The sequence below is a fragment of the Actinia tenebrosa genome, unplaced genomic scaffold (genome assembly GCF_029948245.1).
Source record: "Actinia tenebrosa isolate PJP-AT-01 unplaced genomic scaffold, QUT_ActTen_1.0 PGA_scaffold8__29_contigs__length_14323225, whole genome shotgun sequence".
Taxonomy (NCBI): Eukaryota; Metazoa; Cnidaria; class Anthozoa; order Actiniaria; family Actiniidae; genus Actinia; species Actinia tenebrosa.
The window spans coordinates 10,175,078-10,196,189 of NW_028292585.1; the positions used below are offsets into that span (position 1 = coordinate 10,175,078).

Genomic DNA, 21,112 nt, shown 5'->3' on the forward strand with positions numbered 1-21,112 from the left:
CAAATGTAATAAGGGTCACAAATGTAATAAACTTTGGTCACAAATGTAATATAGGTCACAAATGTACATGTCCAAAAAACCCGAAAGAAATCTTATGTATCAGTCCAAGTAAAAAAATATAATCAAATAGAGTACAAAGTGTGTAACATAAATAACTTAAAATCATGCTAATTCTATTCATAAATTACGCTGTTATTGATAATAAAATGGAATTAATGTCGAATAATGTATTTCTATTTCTTTTTTCGCTATTTATTTTCATGTTATTGTGTGTACGTGTGTTTATTTTTTTCTTTCATTTGATGTCTCAATGGTTGTAGATCATTAGTTCAGTTTAGGGACGATCGCAAGTTATCACTATTTTTTCAAAAGATTTTTTTCCAAACAACTGCAACACAAAACCATGGTTTAATGCCAGTAGTCTGAAAATAATTTTCCCCTTAAAACATCACATTCCGCATTATTCATTCAATACGAGTGAAAATCTTAGAACTAAACATAACTTAAACCAAAGATAATATGTGAATATATGGTAAATGTATAGAAAGGTCTACGAGGAATAATTATATCATAAGATTTAAAAGAATAGTGGTAAAATAACTAAGCAAAGGGGTAAAGAGTGTGTAGGGCGTAACCATAGGTGTACATGCTAATGGGACTGAGGAGCTAAGTGGTTTACTTGTAGATTCAAAGCATACCATCATCTAAACTTGCGTGATGGTAGCCTTGCTGAAATCTTATATCGATATTTTCAATAACTAATTGATCGTTCTTTATCTTGTTTTCATACGATAAGAAATAGTTATTAGAAAAACTGATGTCTAGCTTAGTCTGTAAAACATTAATTTTCCCTCTCATAACATAAATGTCAACTGCCGAAGTATTTAAGAGTTTGGTACTGAAGAACTGTTTCAGTTGCAAACTTGATGGAAGCAAGGGCGGATCTAGGGTGGGGTGCAGGGGGTGCGGACCCCTCCCTGAAATGAGCTAACGGTTTTCGTGTAAGCTTATAAGAAAAAAGTCAGTCAATTATGTCACAAAATCAATTGTCATGCATGAAAAACATGAAAACGATATACTGATGTTGTAATCTCTACTTTATACCTATTGATCTGATTGTCTAATGTATAAGTTGATCGAGTTTAATAAAGCTTGTTTTAGGTTTAATGTTGTGAATCGTTTTAAAAATTAAATGAATTTGGAAATTGTACAAACAATTTGTGATCTTATATCTGAGAAAAAAATGTGGAAAATTTGCATGCACGGTGTACAGTTGTGCAATGGATTTTGAGATTACAACAAAAGCACAATTAGTTTTGGCCTTGAGAATAATACAAAAAAATTTTTATTACATTTGTGACCAAAGTTCATTACATTTGTGACCTTTATTACATTTGTGACCAAAGTTTATTACATTTGTGACCCTTATTACATTTGGGTCCAGTTTTTACATTTGCGCCTTCTACAAGCCTCCTTATAAGTAAGCTCAATATTTTGTAAACATGTCCTTTTGGACCCATATATAGCAAAATATCAAATGCGACCAAAATTTATTGAATGCGTATTTGAGATATAAAGCCGTGTACTTTGGGAGAGGTGATATTTTTATCAGCAGAAAACATTTTCGTGAACACTGATAAGTATCCTTTACGACACGAGTAAAAAACGTCTGCACATACTCTGAATCCGTGTGCAAATCAATCTCGTACCCAGAGCCTGCGTTTCTTCTGCTTCATATGCATTTCTACAGTCACCATATTTGAACAAACAACTCACTTTGAACCACGATTTCATCGTCTTTTAAACCTCGAACTCCACAAAAAACTTGATCAAAATGATCCCTACAATGGGGGATTCATTTATTTAAAACTCTTTTGTCTCTTCCTACAAGATTTCTATGAGTGAAATGTTCGTGCAGAACAATTTTAGCTTGCAGAAAATTTTCTGCCATGTTATGTCAAGGTTACTACCTGCGTAGGACTCGGGCGAGAACGAATTTCGACCTTACTACTCTCACGCACAGGATTTTTGTAACGTGTACACGACCCACCACCAGCCACCCAACAGGGCTAGTTTTGTTCTTGAATATAATAATAATAATGAGAAATGCAAATGAGAAACTTCAGAATGAGAAAACTACCGTAAATCCTCTATTTAGCCCCCCTCTCAAATGAGCCCCCCCCTTTTTTAAAGGAAGAAATTTGTTAAGCCCCCCTCTCTTTTTAGCCCCCACTCCCCCCCTTTCACAACTAAATAATCACGTGTACTGATTAAAGGTGATAAAGTCTTGGTTGTTCAGAACATTTCTTTTTAGCTTGCTTTGTTAATGTTACCGTGTTTTAGTTTTGCTATTCACAATAATCGTAAATTATACTTGAGAGACTAACACAGGTGAATCAAATGATAAAAATGCCATGTACATCACTACAGATTATGTGAGACGGTCAATAGTAATGCTTCCGTTTAATCCTGAGTTACAATCATATTATATACTGCATTTCGACTAAATCAATAAGCTCCCCCATTCAATTAAGCCCCCCCCCCCCCCCCCCCTCTCCAATAAGCCCTTATTCAAACGTGCCTGAAATAAATAAGCCCCCCGGGGGGCTTAGTGAGAAATCACATAACGACTTTCTTGGAGTTGGGTTCCCTGTGTTGATATAATATGAAAAAGACTGGGGCTAAATTTGTTCAAACGTACGGCGGCAAACATGGCGGCAGTCGAGCAGGAACAACAAGAAAGGTGACCTGCGAAAATAAAACATTACAGCGTAAGGTAGGCCCTCGTGAACCCGTGGTTAGACTCTTAACGCTATATTTAGTTTGTGATATAACAAAATGTGTTCCTTGTGCCGAAAATACGCTTTATTTTTTACAATGAAATCTAAAGTAATTTTGCTGACCTGGACTTGATTCCTTAGCTTTGCTCGATCTTTATACAGATCTTTATACACAGTTTTAAGACCATGCAAGAAAACTGAACACGAATACTTGCATTTGTGAGAGAGTATTCTCGTTTACGAATCAGCACTATTGCTTTATTATACGCAAGCTTACCTCATTGCCTCATTGCTTTTCTTTCTTTTTGTTATAAGAATCGTCTAAGAGAATATGGCAGCTTTTGTCTCCCCCCTCCTGAACAAAAAAAAAGTTATTCAAGTATTTGCCTAAAAATATGTTAGAGAGGTTTTTTAAAGAGCATATAATATTCAGCATATATATTGCTTATATTTTTTTGACCTATTTGTAGGTTTATACTAAAACAATATTAGACACCTCTTGCTCTCATGGCCTATGAGTCAATAGCTCGTTCGGCCTTCAGCCTCATGGGCTAATGATTCATAGACCATTCAGTCTGTGAGTCTAGTTGTTTAATGGACTGGCTGATACAATTTTGAGAAAAAAGGTTTCTAACATAAAGGATTACACTAACATTGCTATGGGCCAGAGCAAATGTTAGATAAATCTTTGTTTATAAGTCACAATCTTGGAAAGGTATTTCTGTACAAAGTCTTGCATTCAAGTGATACACAGTACAGGCCACAAGGCCTGGGGGTACTCCCATATATGGACTATAAGGGGATGATCCGCTGAACAGGGTATGGTTTTTCGAGCTTCTTGTCATAAACAGGGTATGCAATTTCACTCAAGTTCCAAGTTCTTCCTGAGTTTCCTGTCATATTCAGTGATTCTACTTTCGTATTGACCGAAACTGGTTATTATGGTCATAAAAAAGCGATACGCGAGGTGACATGATTATTGAAACAGGAACTCAGTGCAATGAATTATATCTTTTGTCATAAACAGGGTTCACAAATTTGAGTTTTTTAATCATAAACAGGATACCCCAGGGTATCTCAGCGGAACACCCCTACCCAAATTCTGGTGGAGTACCCCCCCGGAGCACAAGGCAAAATACTACTAGTGGAAAACTGCCTTAATTAAGTGGAGGGAATAATGAACAATTGTAGTTCACTATTTATTTGAGTGTTTTTGTTCATTAATATTATTCTATTCATTTTTTAAGTGTATCTTTACAACAACAGCATGGATGAGGAGATGCATGCCAATTTTCACATGGTGAGCATAACATTAATCTCAAAATACCAGGCCTGTTTAGCTTAAAATAGTTTTAACTTCCAAAAGAAGTATCCTGAATTCAACATCCTATCCTGAATTCACTTGACTGACCACGAAGCAATGGTTTAAAGTCGAGACTGGACTTGATTGTTTTGTTCACCAAGTTCAACCTTGACTTGAAACCATTTTTTGTGGCCAGTCAAGCAAATTCGGGATAGGTCTATTAAAAACATATGAATAATCAATAAGCTTTGATCCTTTGGACGAACCATGCACATCATATGCATCAACCTTAAACTTCAATAAATTCCTCTTCAGTAAGCATTCTTTATATAAGAATGCTTAACCAAAGTTACAAAAAAAAGTTGTATTAATTACAGCTTGTGGTCTTTAGTTTTGCTATAGATTATGATACTGCAGACAGCTGTTATAAATATTTTGCATTAAATTATTTGCTAGGTTGAATATTATTGATAAGAAAAAAATCAAATAATCAGTCTGACATACTGTATGTACTCAATGACATTTTCAATTGGATATTGAAAACTATTGCAAAGAACACCTGTATTCCAGCAGGGTAGCCTTTCAGTTACAGAGAGGAACAGAAGGGGAATCTAAATACTGCAAAACCACACAGGACAAAGTAAAATACCACAATACCACAACTTGTATCAACTGGAAAAAGCTTCAATTACTAAACCTTTCACAATAATGGCCTCTGACTGTACAACCTGAAGCACTGACAGAACACTTTCAAATGTCACCTGTTATAAATGGGAGCGCTAGGAAATTTAAAGAAAATATTGTGACCAGTACATCAGTCACAGTATCTATCAATATCATGTGATACAATTCTGATTCAATGTGCACATTACATGAAATTCATAACTTATTGCAGAATTTCTTTGTTTTATCTAGCCTCCAGGAATAGATGACTTTAACATTATCAAGCCAATTAGTCGGGGAGCATTTGGGTAAGTGCCATACCTATCAAGTAAAAAATAATATATTAATAATATAATATAATAGTTCCTGAGCATTATTAGAACTCAATACTCCTACATAAGTGTCCTAAAGTTAAAAGCAATAAATAAAAATTTACAATATCATTGAGATATATATCAATGAAATAGATAGATACCAAGAAAAAATCAGGATGCGAACAAATAAAAGGGAAAAAAAATCAGGATGCAAGCAAATAAGTTTTAAGCGCTGATTTAAACGAGCATATCGTACTAGCAGTCCTAACGTTGTATGGTAGCGAGTTCCATAACCTAGCAGCAGCTTCGGAAAAAGATCGGTCTCCATATGTCTTAGGACTAGATTTAAGAACAACTAATAAATTAGAGTTAGATGATCTTAGATTTCTTGCTGGTTATTTCCGTTTCAGAGTTTAAAGGAAAAGCACGAAAACATTTCGGAGAGCGTACAATACACGTCTTTCCACCATGCTAATAGTATATTAATATTTATATATTATAATATATTAATGCATTATATTATAATTATCAAAAGTGTTGATCAAGATCTCACTTACTGGTACTTTAAAAAAATGCTTCAATACCATTATCCAAATAAAAGCTGGATGCAAGATCATGCCATCCAACACATGTATTAGGTTTCCTTACAAAACATAGTAAAGTGTTCAATTTACTACATTTTTCCTAATAAATTTCACAGGGGTTTTCACAATTATTTGATTTCCCCCTATCAATTGATGTAGAGGTGCTCTTAATTCCTTTTATTAGGTTCAATTAGGGTTAAGGACAAAGGGGTAGGGTCATAAACCCTTAATCACACTTGTGGTAGTTCTAAGTAGGAAAAAAAAGGTATTTGTGCAATGAAAGATTAAGATGCACTTAAGATTCTTTTTTCACAAATATGGCTGTATCCATTTCTTTCACAGTGCATAAGTGACAATAGACCCCTTTCGAATTCCAAATTACTGCTGTGTTTCTTGATTACAGACTCATTTGCACAGGGTTAGCCTCAAGTTGCGCAGAATATTCACGTGTTCCTGTCAAGGTCCATCGAGTTTCAAAATGTTTGTATTGTTGAAGTTGTGCATTCTTTACTTTACCATTGGTATTTGTGAATATTTAAACACTGATACGAGGCTAACCCTGTGCAAATGAGTCTGTAATCAAGGAACACAGCGGTAATTTGGAATTCGAAACTGGTCTATTTTATAGTGTCGACAAATTTGAAAAAAGCAGTTTCTAACTGAAAAATATTCATGTATTTTAGCATAGTTAATAGATAACATAGTTAATAGTTAATCATAGTTAACTATGATTTTAGTCAGGTGTTTCTTGCAAAAAGAAAAGATAGCCCTGATCAGATGTATGCTGTCAAAGTAATGAAGAAAAAAGATGTTGTCAACAAGAATATGATTGAACAAGGTAAGCATTACTGTAATTCCTGAAATTTTTATTATTTTTTTTTGCTGCTGTCAATCAAAAATAATCAGTTGGTACCTTTAATATTCTTGACTGGCAGCAGTGAAAAACCAATTTCACAACAAGTCGTTGGAATGTCTGAGTTTGATTTTTTTTGTGTGTGGAAAAACACTGCAGTAAATTTTAAAAAGTGCCTAAATCGTTACAAACGGAACTTCTGTCATACAAATTTAATTCATGTTTGTTTCCAGAGGTTAGTGTTCATTTATCCCTTCTTTAACTCTTCCTTGTTTCTTTTGTTTTTAGTTGTGGCAGAAAGGGATGCATTGGCAATATCGAAGAGCCCATATATTGTTAACTTATTTTATTCTTTTCAGTCTAAAGACAGAATCTTTCTGGTATGTAATTTGTTTAGTTGCTTGTTTCTTGAAATTACACCATGGTCATCTCAGATTTCTTTGACTGAGACATCTCTCAGATAGTGAAAAGGAACAATTACGGTTAATATTCCCACATTGATAATGGTGAGGGAGTGTTTTTAATTCAGTATTAGTTTTAATACTCTCAATAACAATAACAATCATTAACAATCCCATTTGAAAAATACTCAGAATTTTTTTAAACCATTTTTTCATACATATGTGCTATGAGTAAATTACCATGGCAAACTTTGCCATCCAGCACTCGATTCGATTTGCATTGCTAATTTTGGCACGACTTTTAGGAGGGGGGGGGGGGGGGTAGTGTCAGGTGACCTGTTGTTGCAAAATGCCTATAGGGTGTATGTCTTACAGCTCCAGCATTCATAGGCTACATTCCATTCAAATAATATCATTCTTGCAAAACCCAGCTTTAATGGTAGGGATTTGACTCCCTGCAAGCAAAGAAGAAGCTGTGGCATGGGCATACCTATTATAACTCTTCCATATTTCATTGTAACCAGTGTGCATTATTCTACACCACTGAATATAGAACCAATCAGAATGCATATGTACAGGTATTCCAAAGGACCATGTTTTCTTGACTGTTCCTTCTCATCAAGCATTGCAGCCTTGGCATATTTTCAATGGTGTGGGATAAAATAGTAATACAATGCCACTGTCTTGCAGTATATTTTCTTGTGCACTCCCTCGCCTCATGGGATATTTCATGGTATACAGGGCAGTAACCAGGGGGGAGTACAGGGTGCACATGCATCCCCCCCCCCCCCCATAAAAGCTTAAGGTCCGCTCATCTATCTCCTTTTACTTTAAAATTGCATGTAAATGTTTTTTGATTAAATGAAGACCACTTGGCATCTGCATATTGTAGCATTTTTATTTTTAGGATTATTTTTTGGTGTCTGTGACGTCATACACTCAACATCGAACATCGCTCCATACATTTCTTTGTAGTTTATGATCAAAATATCAGTAGTAAAGGGAGAAAGAAATACCCAAACACCCCAAAATATAAATTATAGTCACAAGTAATGTGAAATAAGCACATTAGCCACCCTTTGGGCTTCATAGGAATAAAATAAATTAAGGATTTATATACAAAGAAATGTATGGAGCGATGTTCGATGTTGAGTGTATGACGTCACAGACTCCAAAAAATAATCGTAAAAATATCATACTTTCGTCCTGAATATCGAGAAAACACTTCATATAGTGATTATTGGAACTTTTAAGAGTATTCTTAGGAAGTTTCAGCTGAATCTAAGTTTGAGCGATTTTCGTCAGAGTAGCACTTTAAGAAGCACTAACCCACTATTCCTTTTTTTTTTGGTTCTGCTTATGTTTTGGTTCTGCTATTTTTTTTTTTTTTTGGTTCTGCAAATCATTGCCTGTGCACCTCCCCTGCAAGATCCCTGGTTACGCCCGTGGTATACCACTTATAACCATTATAGAACTAGAAGGTATTGCAGGTAATTAGAATATATTAGTTGTGTAAGTAGAATTTATCTTTTCTAAATTTGATTGGAATTTTGCTTTGAATTTGAGAGGCTTACATACAAATTTTATCCTGAATGGCACTGATGTGTTCCTGTTTTGTTCACCTTGGGGATTGAGGATAATGAAAGAATCTTAGGCCTACAGTTCAGACTAAAACAAATGCACATTCAATAATGTTTATCATAGGCTGATAAAGTTTGTTTTATTAAAACAGGTAATGGAATATTTAGTTGGAGGTGATGTCAAGTCTTTATTGCATAATATTGGCTACTTTGATGAAGAAATGGCAAGAATATATATTGCACAGGTAAATCACGAACATTAGTTAAGTAGTAAAAAGTCAAATGTGATTTTTTTAGTAATGCACCGGCAGTCAATTGAAACCTCCGACCTCCGGGACATGGCGGGGAATTAACGCGGCAAGACCTGGGATGTTCCGCTCATTTAGAAAGCGTTAATGGACTGGGAAAGTATAGAGGGGATTTTAACGGTGGATTGTAAATCAGCATTGATTGATTTTGAGGGTTGGGATTTAGCTATCACATGCTTGATAAGGATGGCAGTATATTTACCTGCATTTACATATTTTACATACACAGGCAACACTGCAATTTTTTAAAATCATCGACGGGCGATGAAAATCACGCAAGTTATTTTGGTAATGACATCTTATGATGTCGAAACATCGATCAGTATTATCGCTTATGTTTCTATTACAATACAATTTTCCTCAAATCTTTACTCATTTTTATGCTGCTAAAGAGACATTCTTCCAAGCCATTCTTCCAAGCCATCCAAGTTAATCCATTTAAAATCACACCCAGATCGCTGCAAAAGTTGCCGGTGTAAACGAGTCTTTAGCATTTACAAAACCTTCTGTTTTCGCTGCCCACACTAATACGAGTGTAATAATAAGTAATGTATGCGTTTTCAATAAAATTCTTGGCATGTTCGTGTGGACGCAGGGCCCAAGCGCATCGAAAAGTATGCTTTTTCAAACGAAAACGCATTTAGGGTGGACGGGGACTTGCAACATGATTTAAATTTTTTTTTTACAATTTCTATATTACAGGTAATTGCGGCTTTGGCTTATCTTCATAGTCATGGCATAATTCACAGGTATTTATGATTTTCAATTATTATCATAAATTATACTTTTACTGCTAATCGAAACACCGTGGGCTCCTTGAAATATGTTCCAGGAATGTTCTATTCTTCTTTGACCAATCAGAAATGACTCTAATCAAAAGATAACGGAAAGATAACAATAACACCCCTGAATGATTAAGAAACATGAGCAGTATTCAATAACGACTGGCACAATTTGCAAGCTCCTTTTTCCATATACTGCTTTCTCTTTTTTCTCCCATATTTTCTGGTGTCAAAAGGATCTGTATCTATGATAAATGTAGGGCTCTCATAAACCTGGTGCACACGAGCAATGCAAACGCAAGCGCAAACAGAACAGACCTTTTCGACATGGGCGCAATGCCAGACCACGTGCCATTCTCTTGAGATACTTTGAAAGATTCCCTGTTTGAGTTGTATCTATATTCATCGTGTGCAACTGTTAAAGAAATAATACTCTAGCGAATGACACGAAATGTTCTGAAATGGGCAAAACATTGCGTTTAATAGGCCTAGGGCAAACGTCGAACTTTCCATGCACCGAACTTAACTACATCAACGAATGCCGCCTCATTATCACCTGATATCCATTGTTTTTAATGAGTTCGGTGCATGAAAAGTTCGACGTTTGCCCTAGGCCTAAGGTAAATTGATCTATTACATGGTGACTTGGGAACTATTGCAATGCAAACGCAAAGAATGGAAACTTTTTTTTATTTTCTTGTACTTAGTCTCGTATCTGCGTTTGCATTTTTAGCGTGTGAACATAAAAATATATCGTTGTTTATAGAGGATAACAGTAATTGAACTGATAAACTTGTGGTCCTCTTTTGACGTCTGTAGTTAATTAGGGACGGGACCGCCATGCATGGTCTCCTAGTCACATGAGTTGTGACCATTTGCAGATGTGATTACAAAGTGTTGGTTCGGCCAAATCTTGAACCATAACCTCATGCACAACATACCGATGCTTTTACCAACTGAGCTTATTGTGAACCCCCACCCCCCCCCCCCCCCCCCCTCCCCACCTAATGAATTCTTACTAAACGTTTTCATTTAGTGTCATGTGGTTGAAATAAATATTCTGTAATGGATCAATTATGATAGATATTTTTCTTATCAAGAAATTTTACTACACAGAGACTTGAAACCAGACAACATGTTAATATCAAATGAAGGCAAAATTAAACTCACTGACTTTGGACTCTCAAGGCTGACAATGGAAAGAAGTAAGTCCATTGATTAGAATTATATATCCAAGTTCTGATCTTGCCTGTTTAACTGGTTTAAAATCATTAAAAACTCATTAAAAGTGTTAACGATAAAAATTGAACAATTACTCGCTGAAGGCGAGGTAAATATTCACCATAATCACTGAGCCTGAGGTAAATAATTGTTTTAGTATAATTTTAGACTTGAATATCGAAGAAAAGACGACATTCAGGTTAAAAACGTGCACTTGGTCGGAAGCAAGTGTCCCTTTATTAGCATTTCTGGTGTTGAGGGGAAAAACTGGGGCGAGATGGCATTGCGGTGTATTTTTGGCGAGGGAAAATAGGAGGCCTGTGTTTACATATGCTAATTAGTTGCCTCAAATAAGTATGGGCAAGTTCTCTAAAAACTTATTCGACTAAAACAATATTTTCATTCGCAAAAAAATTCGTCCCTTGAATTCGTCCAATGAATAAAAAAGAGTGAGTACATTAAGAAGAAACTTCAAAAATTGTCATAGATGGTTTATTTTTTACGCGCGCTCTGTTCAAAGTTTGTCCATTTTCACTCCTCTTGAGCGTCTCTTGCTTGGGCTTCGGTCGAACCTCTTCTGTGGCCGTTTTCTCGAAAATAAAATAATATTTTCGAAAGCCAACTACCCAGTGATTCATATCTAATGATGGCCTACCTAACTTCAAAAGAAGAGCGCATTTGATTTTTTGACCCTTGCCACGAATTCTTGAATTTGTTCTATTCTTGTGGACATTGCCTCTTGACCATTTCCCAAATATTGTGCCAGAAAACGGAGAAAAGATAAATGTTTTATGTTGTCATGTCGACAAAATAAAAGCCTTTATAGGCATTACTCCCAAACATTTTTCTCCAGAACCAAGTTTTACAGACGTAATGAGTACACCTAGTGTGGCAACTCCATACTCACAAGGCAGAGCGTACTTCAGAACTCCTGGTCAAATTTTGTCATTGACCACTGACTTTACCTTCGTAAGTATTTTTTGTTTTCTTGTTTCTTATCTGATCCACTGTATTTTAAAATGAACACAAATGTGTTCAATTGATAAGTAATACCTCTGTGGCGGATTTAGGGGGGGGGGGGGGTTCAAAAGTATGGTACTATTTCATGAGATTTCATATGAAATGGGACTGGTGGATAGGTTATCCTTATCAGGAGCGCCCCTAGACCAGTGATGTGCCTCATGGGAAAAATAATGATGCAAGAGAACGTTATTGTTGTGCTGAGATTTGCAAAAATGAACCCCCCTCTTAAAGTCCTGGATTCGCCACTGTACCTCGGTACAAAGGGAACATTTAATCACTAATTTAACGTAGAAATGCATGTAGTTCGCTTTGCTTTGATCCATAAAGCAAAATATCTAATTTTAACGGTTCCTTGGCCAAGAGGAGTCAAAATACAAAAACGCAAACATGAACAATTTGCAGGTCATGTGAGCCCACCCCTCAAAACAAACTGCCATGTGCAGTCAACACATCTCTTTGTACTTAGATCTTATTAACCGAGCGGGAAGTCTGTACGGGATAATCTTGACCGAGGTCGGAATGTACAGACCGAGCGCAGCGAGGTCTGTACCTGACTGAGGTCAAGATTATCCCGTACAGACCGACCAAGCTCGGTTGATAAGAGTTTTATTATATGACTATTTTCATTGAAAAGGACAAAATGTTTTCGCCGTAAGATTAATATGCGATCGGACCGGTTAATACCGGAGAATCTAGACCAGTCCGCGATGCGATCTATCCAATCAGATTGCTCGATTTGCTCGTGTCCAGGCTCTAAGATTCACGGTCATGTAAAAAAAACCCTTATTAGATGACCGTAGAGTAATCAACCTACCCGAATCATGAATCTCTTACCGATGGGTAAAGTCGAATGGCTCGCGCGGATAATTAAAACTTATCAATTTATGAATGAAAAAGTATTTCAATTCTCACTCTTAAATCACACTAATTAGGGAGTTATCTACCTTATTCTTTCTATAAAGGATGAATACTAGAGATTAAATCTCTCTCGAAACGATGAAGACTAGTTGATCATGGTTTTACTTTAGTCTGTTCCTAGGTCTGCAAGACCTGGTCAGCGACATCGCACAAAAAGTTCATCAATGGTCTCTCAACACACTGAATCCGGCGTACAAAGTTATGTGTTTAGTTCACCAGAGCCAAAACGGACGCGTGCGCAAAGCATGAATACTATAGGTTCAGTTTGCTCACCAGCTACTAAAGAAATCCACAGTTCAATGACCCCTCTTACAGGTGAGTCCTGCTTCGTAACTAATCATTTCATCGTGAAACGATACGATTTATGGGCTAGACTAATTGTCCAGTCCTCTCTCATAGGTTAGACTATATGAGCTGCGCTATGTATAGTCTATACTGTGATATAGTCTTATATGTGTATTTGGTTTCCTCTAGGTGGTGCCCTACGGAAGAAAACTCATTTCTGTCCAAAAGTTTCACAAAAAATGTTTAGCCCTATCGACCTTGAGGAAGAATACTCACCGGATGCAGTTATTAAGAACGTTCATGAATTATCACCAGATGAAGAAAGTTTGCTCCCAGATCTCAAAAGAAGGCGTGTATTAAGTACCGGGTTGACGCAGGAGCTAGCGGCTATTAATTTCAGGGACCGTACTGGTTCATTTATGGACAGTTTCGAATCAATTCCAGAACACGGAGACATGTGTAAGGAAGCACCAATGCCTGTCTTGCAAGAAAACATTCCTTACAAAACTGGGGTTTGTGAAATATCAGAACCATTTCTTAGCCCTGTATTCGACTCTCAGTCATTGAATTCATGCCACAAGTCTCCAAGAGAGGTTTCCAACCAGACATTTCTAAAGTCTTCGATTGATGGAGAAAAGCCTCCTCGGACCCCACTTAAAACAACGCATTTTCTGACCTCTGGTTATTCAAGCTGTGACATTGTTTCTACGGATGCCTCCAGGATTCATGGAAATACCAATTTATTTAATATTCCTGATAATCTGTCATATCAAACAGAAAATAACAGTTGTACCATGAATTTTGTTGGAAATGAAAACAGTGTACCTAATGTTCCCGCCGATAAACTAATTGTTCCAAGTTTTGATGACACCTGTCATATGGAACTGTCAAAGAAAGAGAATTGGAAAGACCAACGTCTTCTTTGTATGTCCCCGTCCATTATTGCGTCACCAATAGAAATGGCGAGTGTAAAACTAACCCCTAAGCCCATGGAAACGTCACACTATGTGAGTATAAATTACTTTAATATGCACTACATTGGTTTGTATACAAATATCTAATCAGGCAAACAAAGTTCAAAAAAACATTTCACTCACTGTGCACTGTATTTCAAAAGAGCCAACAACGAACAGTTACAAATTTGATTCAATTTTGCAATTTAAAAAAACGCCATTAAAAATTTGACAGGTAAATTTGTGTAAATTTGCATACGACCCTGGGCTAACAGGAAAACAAAAAGAAATGACACCAATTCCACGGAGAAAAAGTGTGATTTTTTCATGTTTAGCCTTTTATCCAAGATAAACTCTATATTTCGATGTGGTCAATCATTTTGGATAAGCTGTACATAATTTGTATACTTTAATATTTTAATTAATTTTGTCACCTATTTGCTAATACTGTTTCATGGATAAAGTGTTTGTACTTTAAAAAAATCTTTAACTTGTTTTGAATATAAAATGTTTCCCATGATGCTCAGTGATGTCAGCTTTCAAGTTTTAAGGGACTTCTTTGAAATTATTAGTGTGCAATGATTTTCTAGGAATGTATTTATATCCCAAGTTTAAAATTGTTTAAATCATTACCTGTTTGAATTGATTTTATGACAGCATCGTTCACTACATTTTCAATTGCCATGCTTTTTTAGAACGTGCACCGAACACCTGGTATGCCAGCGAGAACGCCTTACAGGACACCCAAATCTTGCAGACGTGGAGCCATAAAGATTGCTCCCAGGAATAAAATCTTGGGCACGCCAGATTACCTTGCGCCTGAAATATTGTTTGGACTGGAGCACAGTAAGTTCTGCACCTATTGCGACATTTAAAAATTCAGGATGCGTCGTTGCGACCCGGGTTCGAAGTCATGTGAATACAGTTGCCTTTTGGTTATTTTCAGTTATTTTTGTGTTTTGTTTTGTTTTGTTTGTTTTGTTTTGTTTTGTTCGTTTTGTTTTGTTTGTTTGTTTGTTTGTTTTGTTTTTTGTTTGTTTGTTTATTTGTTTCTTTTTTGTTTCTAGTTTGGTTTCGGAAAGGGTTTGAAAAAGGGTGCGGACTTAAAAGTTTATAGGCTTTTTAGGCTTCAGACTTTTCATAATGATGTCAATAATTCACATAAACGCAGTTAGCCTTTGTTAACCCAAAACGGGAATTTTTTAATTTGATTATTCCTCTCCATTTTTTGCAGCTCCAGCTGTCGATTGGTGGGCTGTTGGTGTTTGTTTGTATGAATTTTTGACTGGTTTGCCGCCATTCAACGATGAAACGCCTGAGCTTGTTTTCAACCACATTAAAGACAGAGGTTTGTGGCAAGCGTAAAATAGAAAGCTCCCATTTTATTCAGTTTTCATGGTTTCTTGTTAATGTTGAAAACATACGGAAAAGAAAATTTTCTGGCTATGGTTTCTGGCAACCCCTACTCTATCATTAATAATTCCCACTAAGGTTTAAAGTATTGAAAGAACGCACCAAATTTAGACAGCCTACTACAATGTAGATTCAGTATATAGAGATTACTTCATGGAAAGCGCGCGCGTACGGGATTTTCGCACGAGTTGGTGAAGTATCTGAAATCGAACGAGTGAGCGCAGCGAACGAGTGAGATTTCAGATACAAAACTAACGAGTGGGGAAATCCCGTACAAAGCGCTTTCCATGCTGTAATTTATTTATTTTATGCATACTGAGATTTTGTTGTTTTTATTTATTCACCTTTAATGGGTTCTCTAAAAAAATACAAAACTGCTGTATTTTAAAATTCTCCTCCGAAAAGCTAAAAGCTTGTTACATGTAAAAATATCACTATTAAAATCAAAAAACATATCTGGTACAAAGTAAATAGCAAAACGTTTCAATTCTAAACTAAATATGAAAATAACGAAAAAAGCAACCAAACTCAGTAGGTCAATGAAGTCTTATAAACTTAGTTTGTCAAAGCGGAGAGCTGTCTTCGTCTCGACGACTCAAACACACGCTTGATGCGTTTGAAGCTACATGTTGACTCTGTTGATTTGAATGAGTTATCGGTGAAAGTCGGCGACTTGTTTAAAGTTTTTATTGTTATGTTAAACTGTCCTCATTGAAAAACTGCTCCACTGAATGGACCTGCTGCAGGGAAACTAGAACTTTTCATGAATGAAGATTAACCGGCGACACTCGATGCCCACTGCACTTTGTAAACTCGACACTGGCCTTTTTTCTATAGATGTACTTGTAGTATTTCCACTCAGAATCAAAGACATGTTTTTCTGTTGTTCGTTTGAGATAGTACTGCAATTCACTGATATATCCATTAAGCTCTTCTGGCGGGATTTTCTCGACTCTTTGGAGTTGAGAAACTCAGTCAGCAAACTTACATATCTTCGTGTTTTGAAAGAGTGTTTCTGTTTTGTTTTTTTTTTTGGTCTTCGATAAACTTGTATGATAGGTTTGTCTAGAGACACAAATCTTCTTGGTTGTTCAGCCATCCTCACAAATATCTCCTAGCTCTTGATTAGATAAGTTTAATTTGAACTACAAACAACTAGAATACACTGAAAATATTTGAAAGCTGCTCGACAAAGCTACTCGCGACGACCGCGAAAACACGATTCGCCTTGACAGTGGTTTGCGATTGGACGAAACGCTTTTTTCACGCGTGACAAATCGTTTCGCTTCTCTGATTGGCTAAAAAAAGTCGCGAACTTGTTTTTCACACAGGAAAATTTCATAAGAAAATCTCAGTATGTATAAAATAAATAGGATTTCTTTGCACACTTGTACTCTCAACTTCAAATCCTTGAGATCTTAGTAGTTTTCATTCTTCTCTATCTCTTTTTTCTGACTATTCGATTACCTGCATGGTACAACATTAGACACTTTATCGATGATAAAAAAAGTATGGTATTTGCTGTGAATGCTTGTAATTTGTCGTGGACACATCCCAGTGTACACACATTCCAAGTCTGCCATGTCATTCCTTTTATTGTGATGTTCTTCGGATATACATACACCTACTTGCGAGAACGTTGTCATGCGATATTGGAACATTAGTAATTTAGTGAGAAAGGAATACATTAAAAGACAAAAGAAAAAGTTCAGCTTCAGTGATCTTCTTTTGTTTTTTAATATAATTCCCATCCCACTAAATCACTAATGTTCTATTTTCGTATGACAACGTTCTTGCAAGTGGGTGTATACATTCAGGCATAATTGAAATCCATTTATTATTATTATCATCATTATTATTACTGCAGTTATTTTAAATTTATTGAAAAAAAAAAAAAACCTTTTTGTTTGAACATTAGTATCAAACAAATTATTAACTTCTATTTTAGACCTGCTGTGGCCAGAAGGAGAAGAAGCTCTTTCAGAAGACGCTGTTGATTGTATCGATCGTATTCTTACAGTATCACCAGAAAAAAGGCCAGGAGCTGAAGGTATTACAAAAATGTTCCTTCAATTAATTCAATTCAATTGATTCTTTTCCACTGACTAATAAAGTCTGTGTTGTAAATACAAAATAAATAAGCGTAATTAGACAAACTTTTCAGCATTGATTCTAAATGAAGTGAAAAGTTGAATAGTAAATTATTTTTATATGGTTTGAGTGATTCATCTTGGAGATATCAAGGAGATATGACCTGACGTCAAAGGATGCATTTCAGTTTATCTGCCATCACATGGAAATCGGAACTCTGATTACTATGAGAAATTGTTTTTGCTAGAACTTTTCTTTAAATCCTAAGTAAGGCAATGGTGTTCCATGCAGGATATTTTACTGACTAAGAAACGTTTTGTATATTTAATGTGCCTCCTTTGACGTCACATCATTAACATATTGGGAGTATAAACCTTGATATCTCCACAAGATGTCGTTGTCAGAGCCAAAGAAGATCCGCGCGGAATAATCTGAAATCTGAACACTAACCGCCGTGTTCTTGGCGAGAACCACAATGAGAAACACAAGCTATTCCAGCCACAGTTTAATTCTTGGATATCGCTTATCGCCCATTGCCTATCACCTTTTTCTCCGACAACCTTTTTGAATTACATGTAGGTATATACCAACAAATTAAAAAAAACTTGAGTTGAAAAGGTTAAATCATCCAAACTATGACAAACGGGTAATCCAGTAGTCAATATCCTGGACATTTTGAGTGTTTCCATACAAACACATGAATGAAGAGTGACAAAATGCTTCGTTCGAGAACTTGAGTCAATGTTCAAGAGATGTATGTAATTACAATATTATTAATAATATTATTTTGAGTACACTGCAATTTGTAGCGTAACGTATGGTTTGCTTTCAGCAATCATTGATATATCATTGATATAGTGCAGAGAGAAAACAATAGGCTGGGATATTGAAAAGTAATTATTATCAAATTACATGCTGTGATATTTTTCTCAACCCTTCAAATTAACGTTATTGTATAATCTTTATTAAACAGAAATCAAGTCTCATTCATTCTTTAGTATTTTGGATTGGACAAACCTTGACAAACATCCCGTGCCATTTATTCCAAATCCTGATGATGAAACTGACACAACTTATTTTGATGGTAAGCTCAATTAACGTTTTCAGCTGTTGATGAACAGATCATAATCATCGCCTCGGGAAGCTACAGAGAATTTTAGGGGAATCACATTGTTTTGGTACAGGGGATCACATAGTTTTGGTACAGGGGGGATCATATAGTTTTGGTACAGGGGATCACATAGTTTTGGTACAGGGGATCACATAGTTTTGGTACAGGGGGGATCATATAGTTTTGGTACAGGGGGATCACATAGTTTTGGTACAGGGGGATCACATAGTTTTGGTACAGGGGATCACATAGTTTTGGTACAGGGAGATCACATAGTTTTGGTACAGGGGGGATCACATAGTTTTGGTACAGGGGGATCACATAGTTTTGGTACAGGGGGATCACATAGTTTTGGTACAGGGGATCACATAGTTTTGGTACAGGGGATCACATAGTTTTGGTACAGGGGGATCACATAGTTTTGGTACAGGGGATCACATAGTTTTGGTACAGGGGGGATCACATAGTTTTGGTACAGGGGGAGCACATAGTTTTGGTGCAGGGGGATCACATAGTTTTGGTACAGGGGGATCACATAGTTTTGGTACAGGGGATCACATAGTTTTGGTACAGGGGATCACATAGTTTTGGTACAGGGGGATCACATAGTTTTGGTACAGGGAATCACATAGTTTTGGTACAGGGGGGATCACATAGTTTTGGTACAGGGGGAGCACATAGTTTTGGTACAGGGGATCACATAGTTTTGGTACAGGGGGGATCACATAGTTTTGGTACAGGGGATCACATAGTTTTGGTACAGGGGGATTACATAGTTTTGGTACAGGGGGATCACATAGTTTAGGTACAGGGGATCACATAGTTTTGGTACAGGAGAGCACATAGTTTTGGTACAGGGGGATCGTTTGCTTCGTGGATTGATACGGGTTTTAGAACAATTTTCGGTGAATTTGCGTTGATTTTATCCCCTCCGACGACCATAATCCTTTGCGTTTAAGCAATAGATTGTTTTGATGTGACGTCATAGTGAAATACGGCAATTGGAAAGATGATGGTGGGGAGTAACCACAAACAAACATAAGACGAGTTTAAAAGCTCGATTCTGCATAGTAATGCATTCTTTATTTCGTTCATAACAGCAAGGAACAACATCCAAAATCTCAAGTTATCATCCTTCTACCATCAAGAGTGTTAGCATGTTGCTTCCCGATTTGACTTAGGAATTCAACTGTGAAGTAAATGGCTGGCAATGAAGTTTCGAATTATGGCTTACGTAATCCAAGTAATTATGTAAGTAATTATGTGATAATAGTGTGCTTTTCCTATGTCAAACTGAATCTATTTGCCTATAGTACGGCATTTGAAACCACGTTTCTCTGCTACTACTCTAAATTTAGTCCATTGCTTACCTTTTGAAAAAGAGAATGTAAACTTGAATGGTAAATTAAGATATAAAGCTTTGCAGATGTTAATAAAATGTAAAATATTCATCGTAGAAATTGTACTGAGTGATACTTATTTATTTGGCCCATGATTGAGGTCATTTCAGAAAAAGGGAACTCGATGGTGTAGACTGAAAGGTGTGTATGTTATATGCAGCTCGTCGGATGGCATTTGTCTTGTGATTTGCTGGTCGGTTTATGCTGTGATTGGATTGGTCGTTTGATTCTTGCGTCTCTGACTAGAGTGTTTTCTTATCGTCGGTAGCCGTGCTTCAGGAATTTCTATACCACTTTCCCTTTGGTATTAGGGTGGATTTTGTAGACCACACCTTCTTGTCTGACGGGAGGGAGTGGGTCTTTGAGGTGCACTAGGTAGCTACTTAGTGTTGTTGTACGTATTGCCGGTTTTCACATGACGTCATCAAAACATAAAAATCTCAGCTATTGATGGTATAAACGCATTTCTCAAATATGGTTTAGAAATCAGTGTTATAAGTCGCGAGAAAAAAACTCGAGTCGTTTCGATGTTTGGTTTTCGAGTTATGAAGGTCACGAGTTTGTGTCACGCAATACCCTTACGTCTATCTAAATAGCGATCAAAATAGTAAAATAATTTACTGTAATTGAAAGATTTTCCCTTAGGCGCGTTTTAAATATCTATTTAAAGTATATTTAAGTAAAATATAGCCAAAAAAATTAAAAATTTCATCATCTTAAGCCTTTGCAATTTCATCCGCCATGATGGTGTACCAACTTAGAACACCAAGATGGCCATACATTTTAACCAAAAATTGCGTCATGTTTACTCGCCTATAGTTCCGCAACGAAATGTTTTACAACCTCGAAATTTGGCCAGAATATGTAGTTCTATTTCATTATTCCATTATAATGCGAATTGATGCTTTTGAAATTCGTGATGACGTAGGTGAAAACCAAGAATATGTTTCATATTCTCTTAAAGATGTTATGCTTATTTCACAATAACTTATTGTGTACAAACAAGCCATAAAAATCGTTTTCAGTAGTGCTATTCGATTAAAAAATGACGTCAGGTATGTTTTGTCATTCAAACGTTTGCCAACCATTAAGGACGGTGTCTACTATTGTCCACGCGTACAGGGCAGCT

The 21,112-nt window shown here is 36.3% G+C and overlaps 1 protein-coding gene across 1 annotated transcript; it reads left to right on the top strand.

Annotated features, from left to right (window-relative positions):
* Positions 1-2,703: 2,703 nt before the first annotated feature.
* LOC116300539 (serine/threonine-protein kinase greatwall) lies at positions 2,704-20,028 on the top strand. The gene is made up of 16 exons (XM_031709423.1): positions 2,704-2,776; positions 4,028-4,080; positions 4,999-5,054; positions 6,382-6,482; positions 6,786-6,877; positions 8,631-8,723; positions 9,489-9,535; positions 10,685-10,773; positions 11,643-11,758; positions 12,841-13,045; positions 13,205-14,022; positions 14,664-14,814; positions 15,203-15,316; positions 17,330-17,431; positions 18,446-18,556; positions 19,684-20,028. The coding sequence occupies exons 2-16, from the start codon at positions 4,048-4,050 to the stop codon at positions 19,737-19,739; spliced, it is 2,184 nt and encodes a 727-aa protein (XP_031565283.1). The 5' UTR covers positions 2,704-2,776; positions 4,028-4,047; the 3' UTR covers positions 19,740-20,028.
* The last annotated feature ends 1,084 nt before the right edge of the window (positions 20,029-21,112 follow it).

Bases quoted from the DNA above. Each gene is read 5' to 3' on its own strand.
- LOC116300539 (XM_031709423.1), top strand. From the start codon at position 4,048: ATGGATGAGGAGATGCATGCCAATTTTCACATG. The intron at 6,878-8,630 runs GTATGTAATTTG...TTATTAAAACAG, and splicing joins CTAAAGACAGAATCTTTCTG to GTAATGGAATATTTAGTTGG. The intron at 18,557-19,683 runs GTAAGCTCAATT...CGTTCATAACAG, and splicing joins TGACACAACTTATTTTGATG to CAAGGAACAACATCCAAAAT.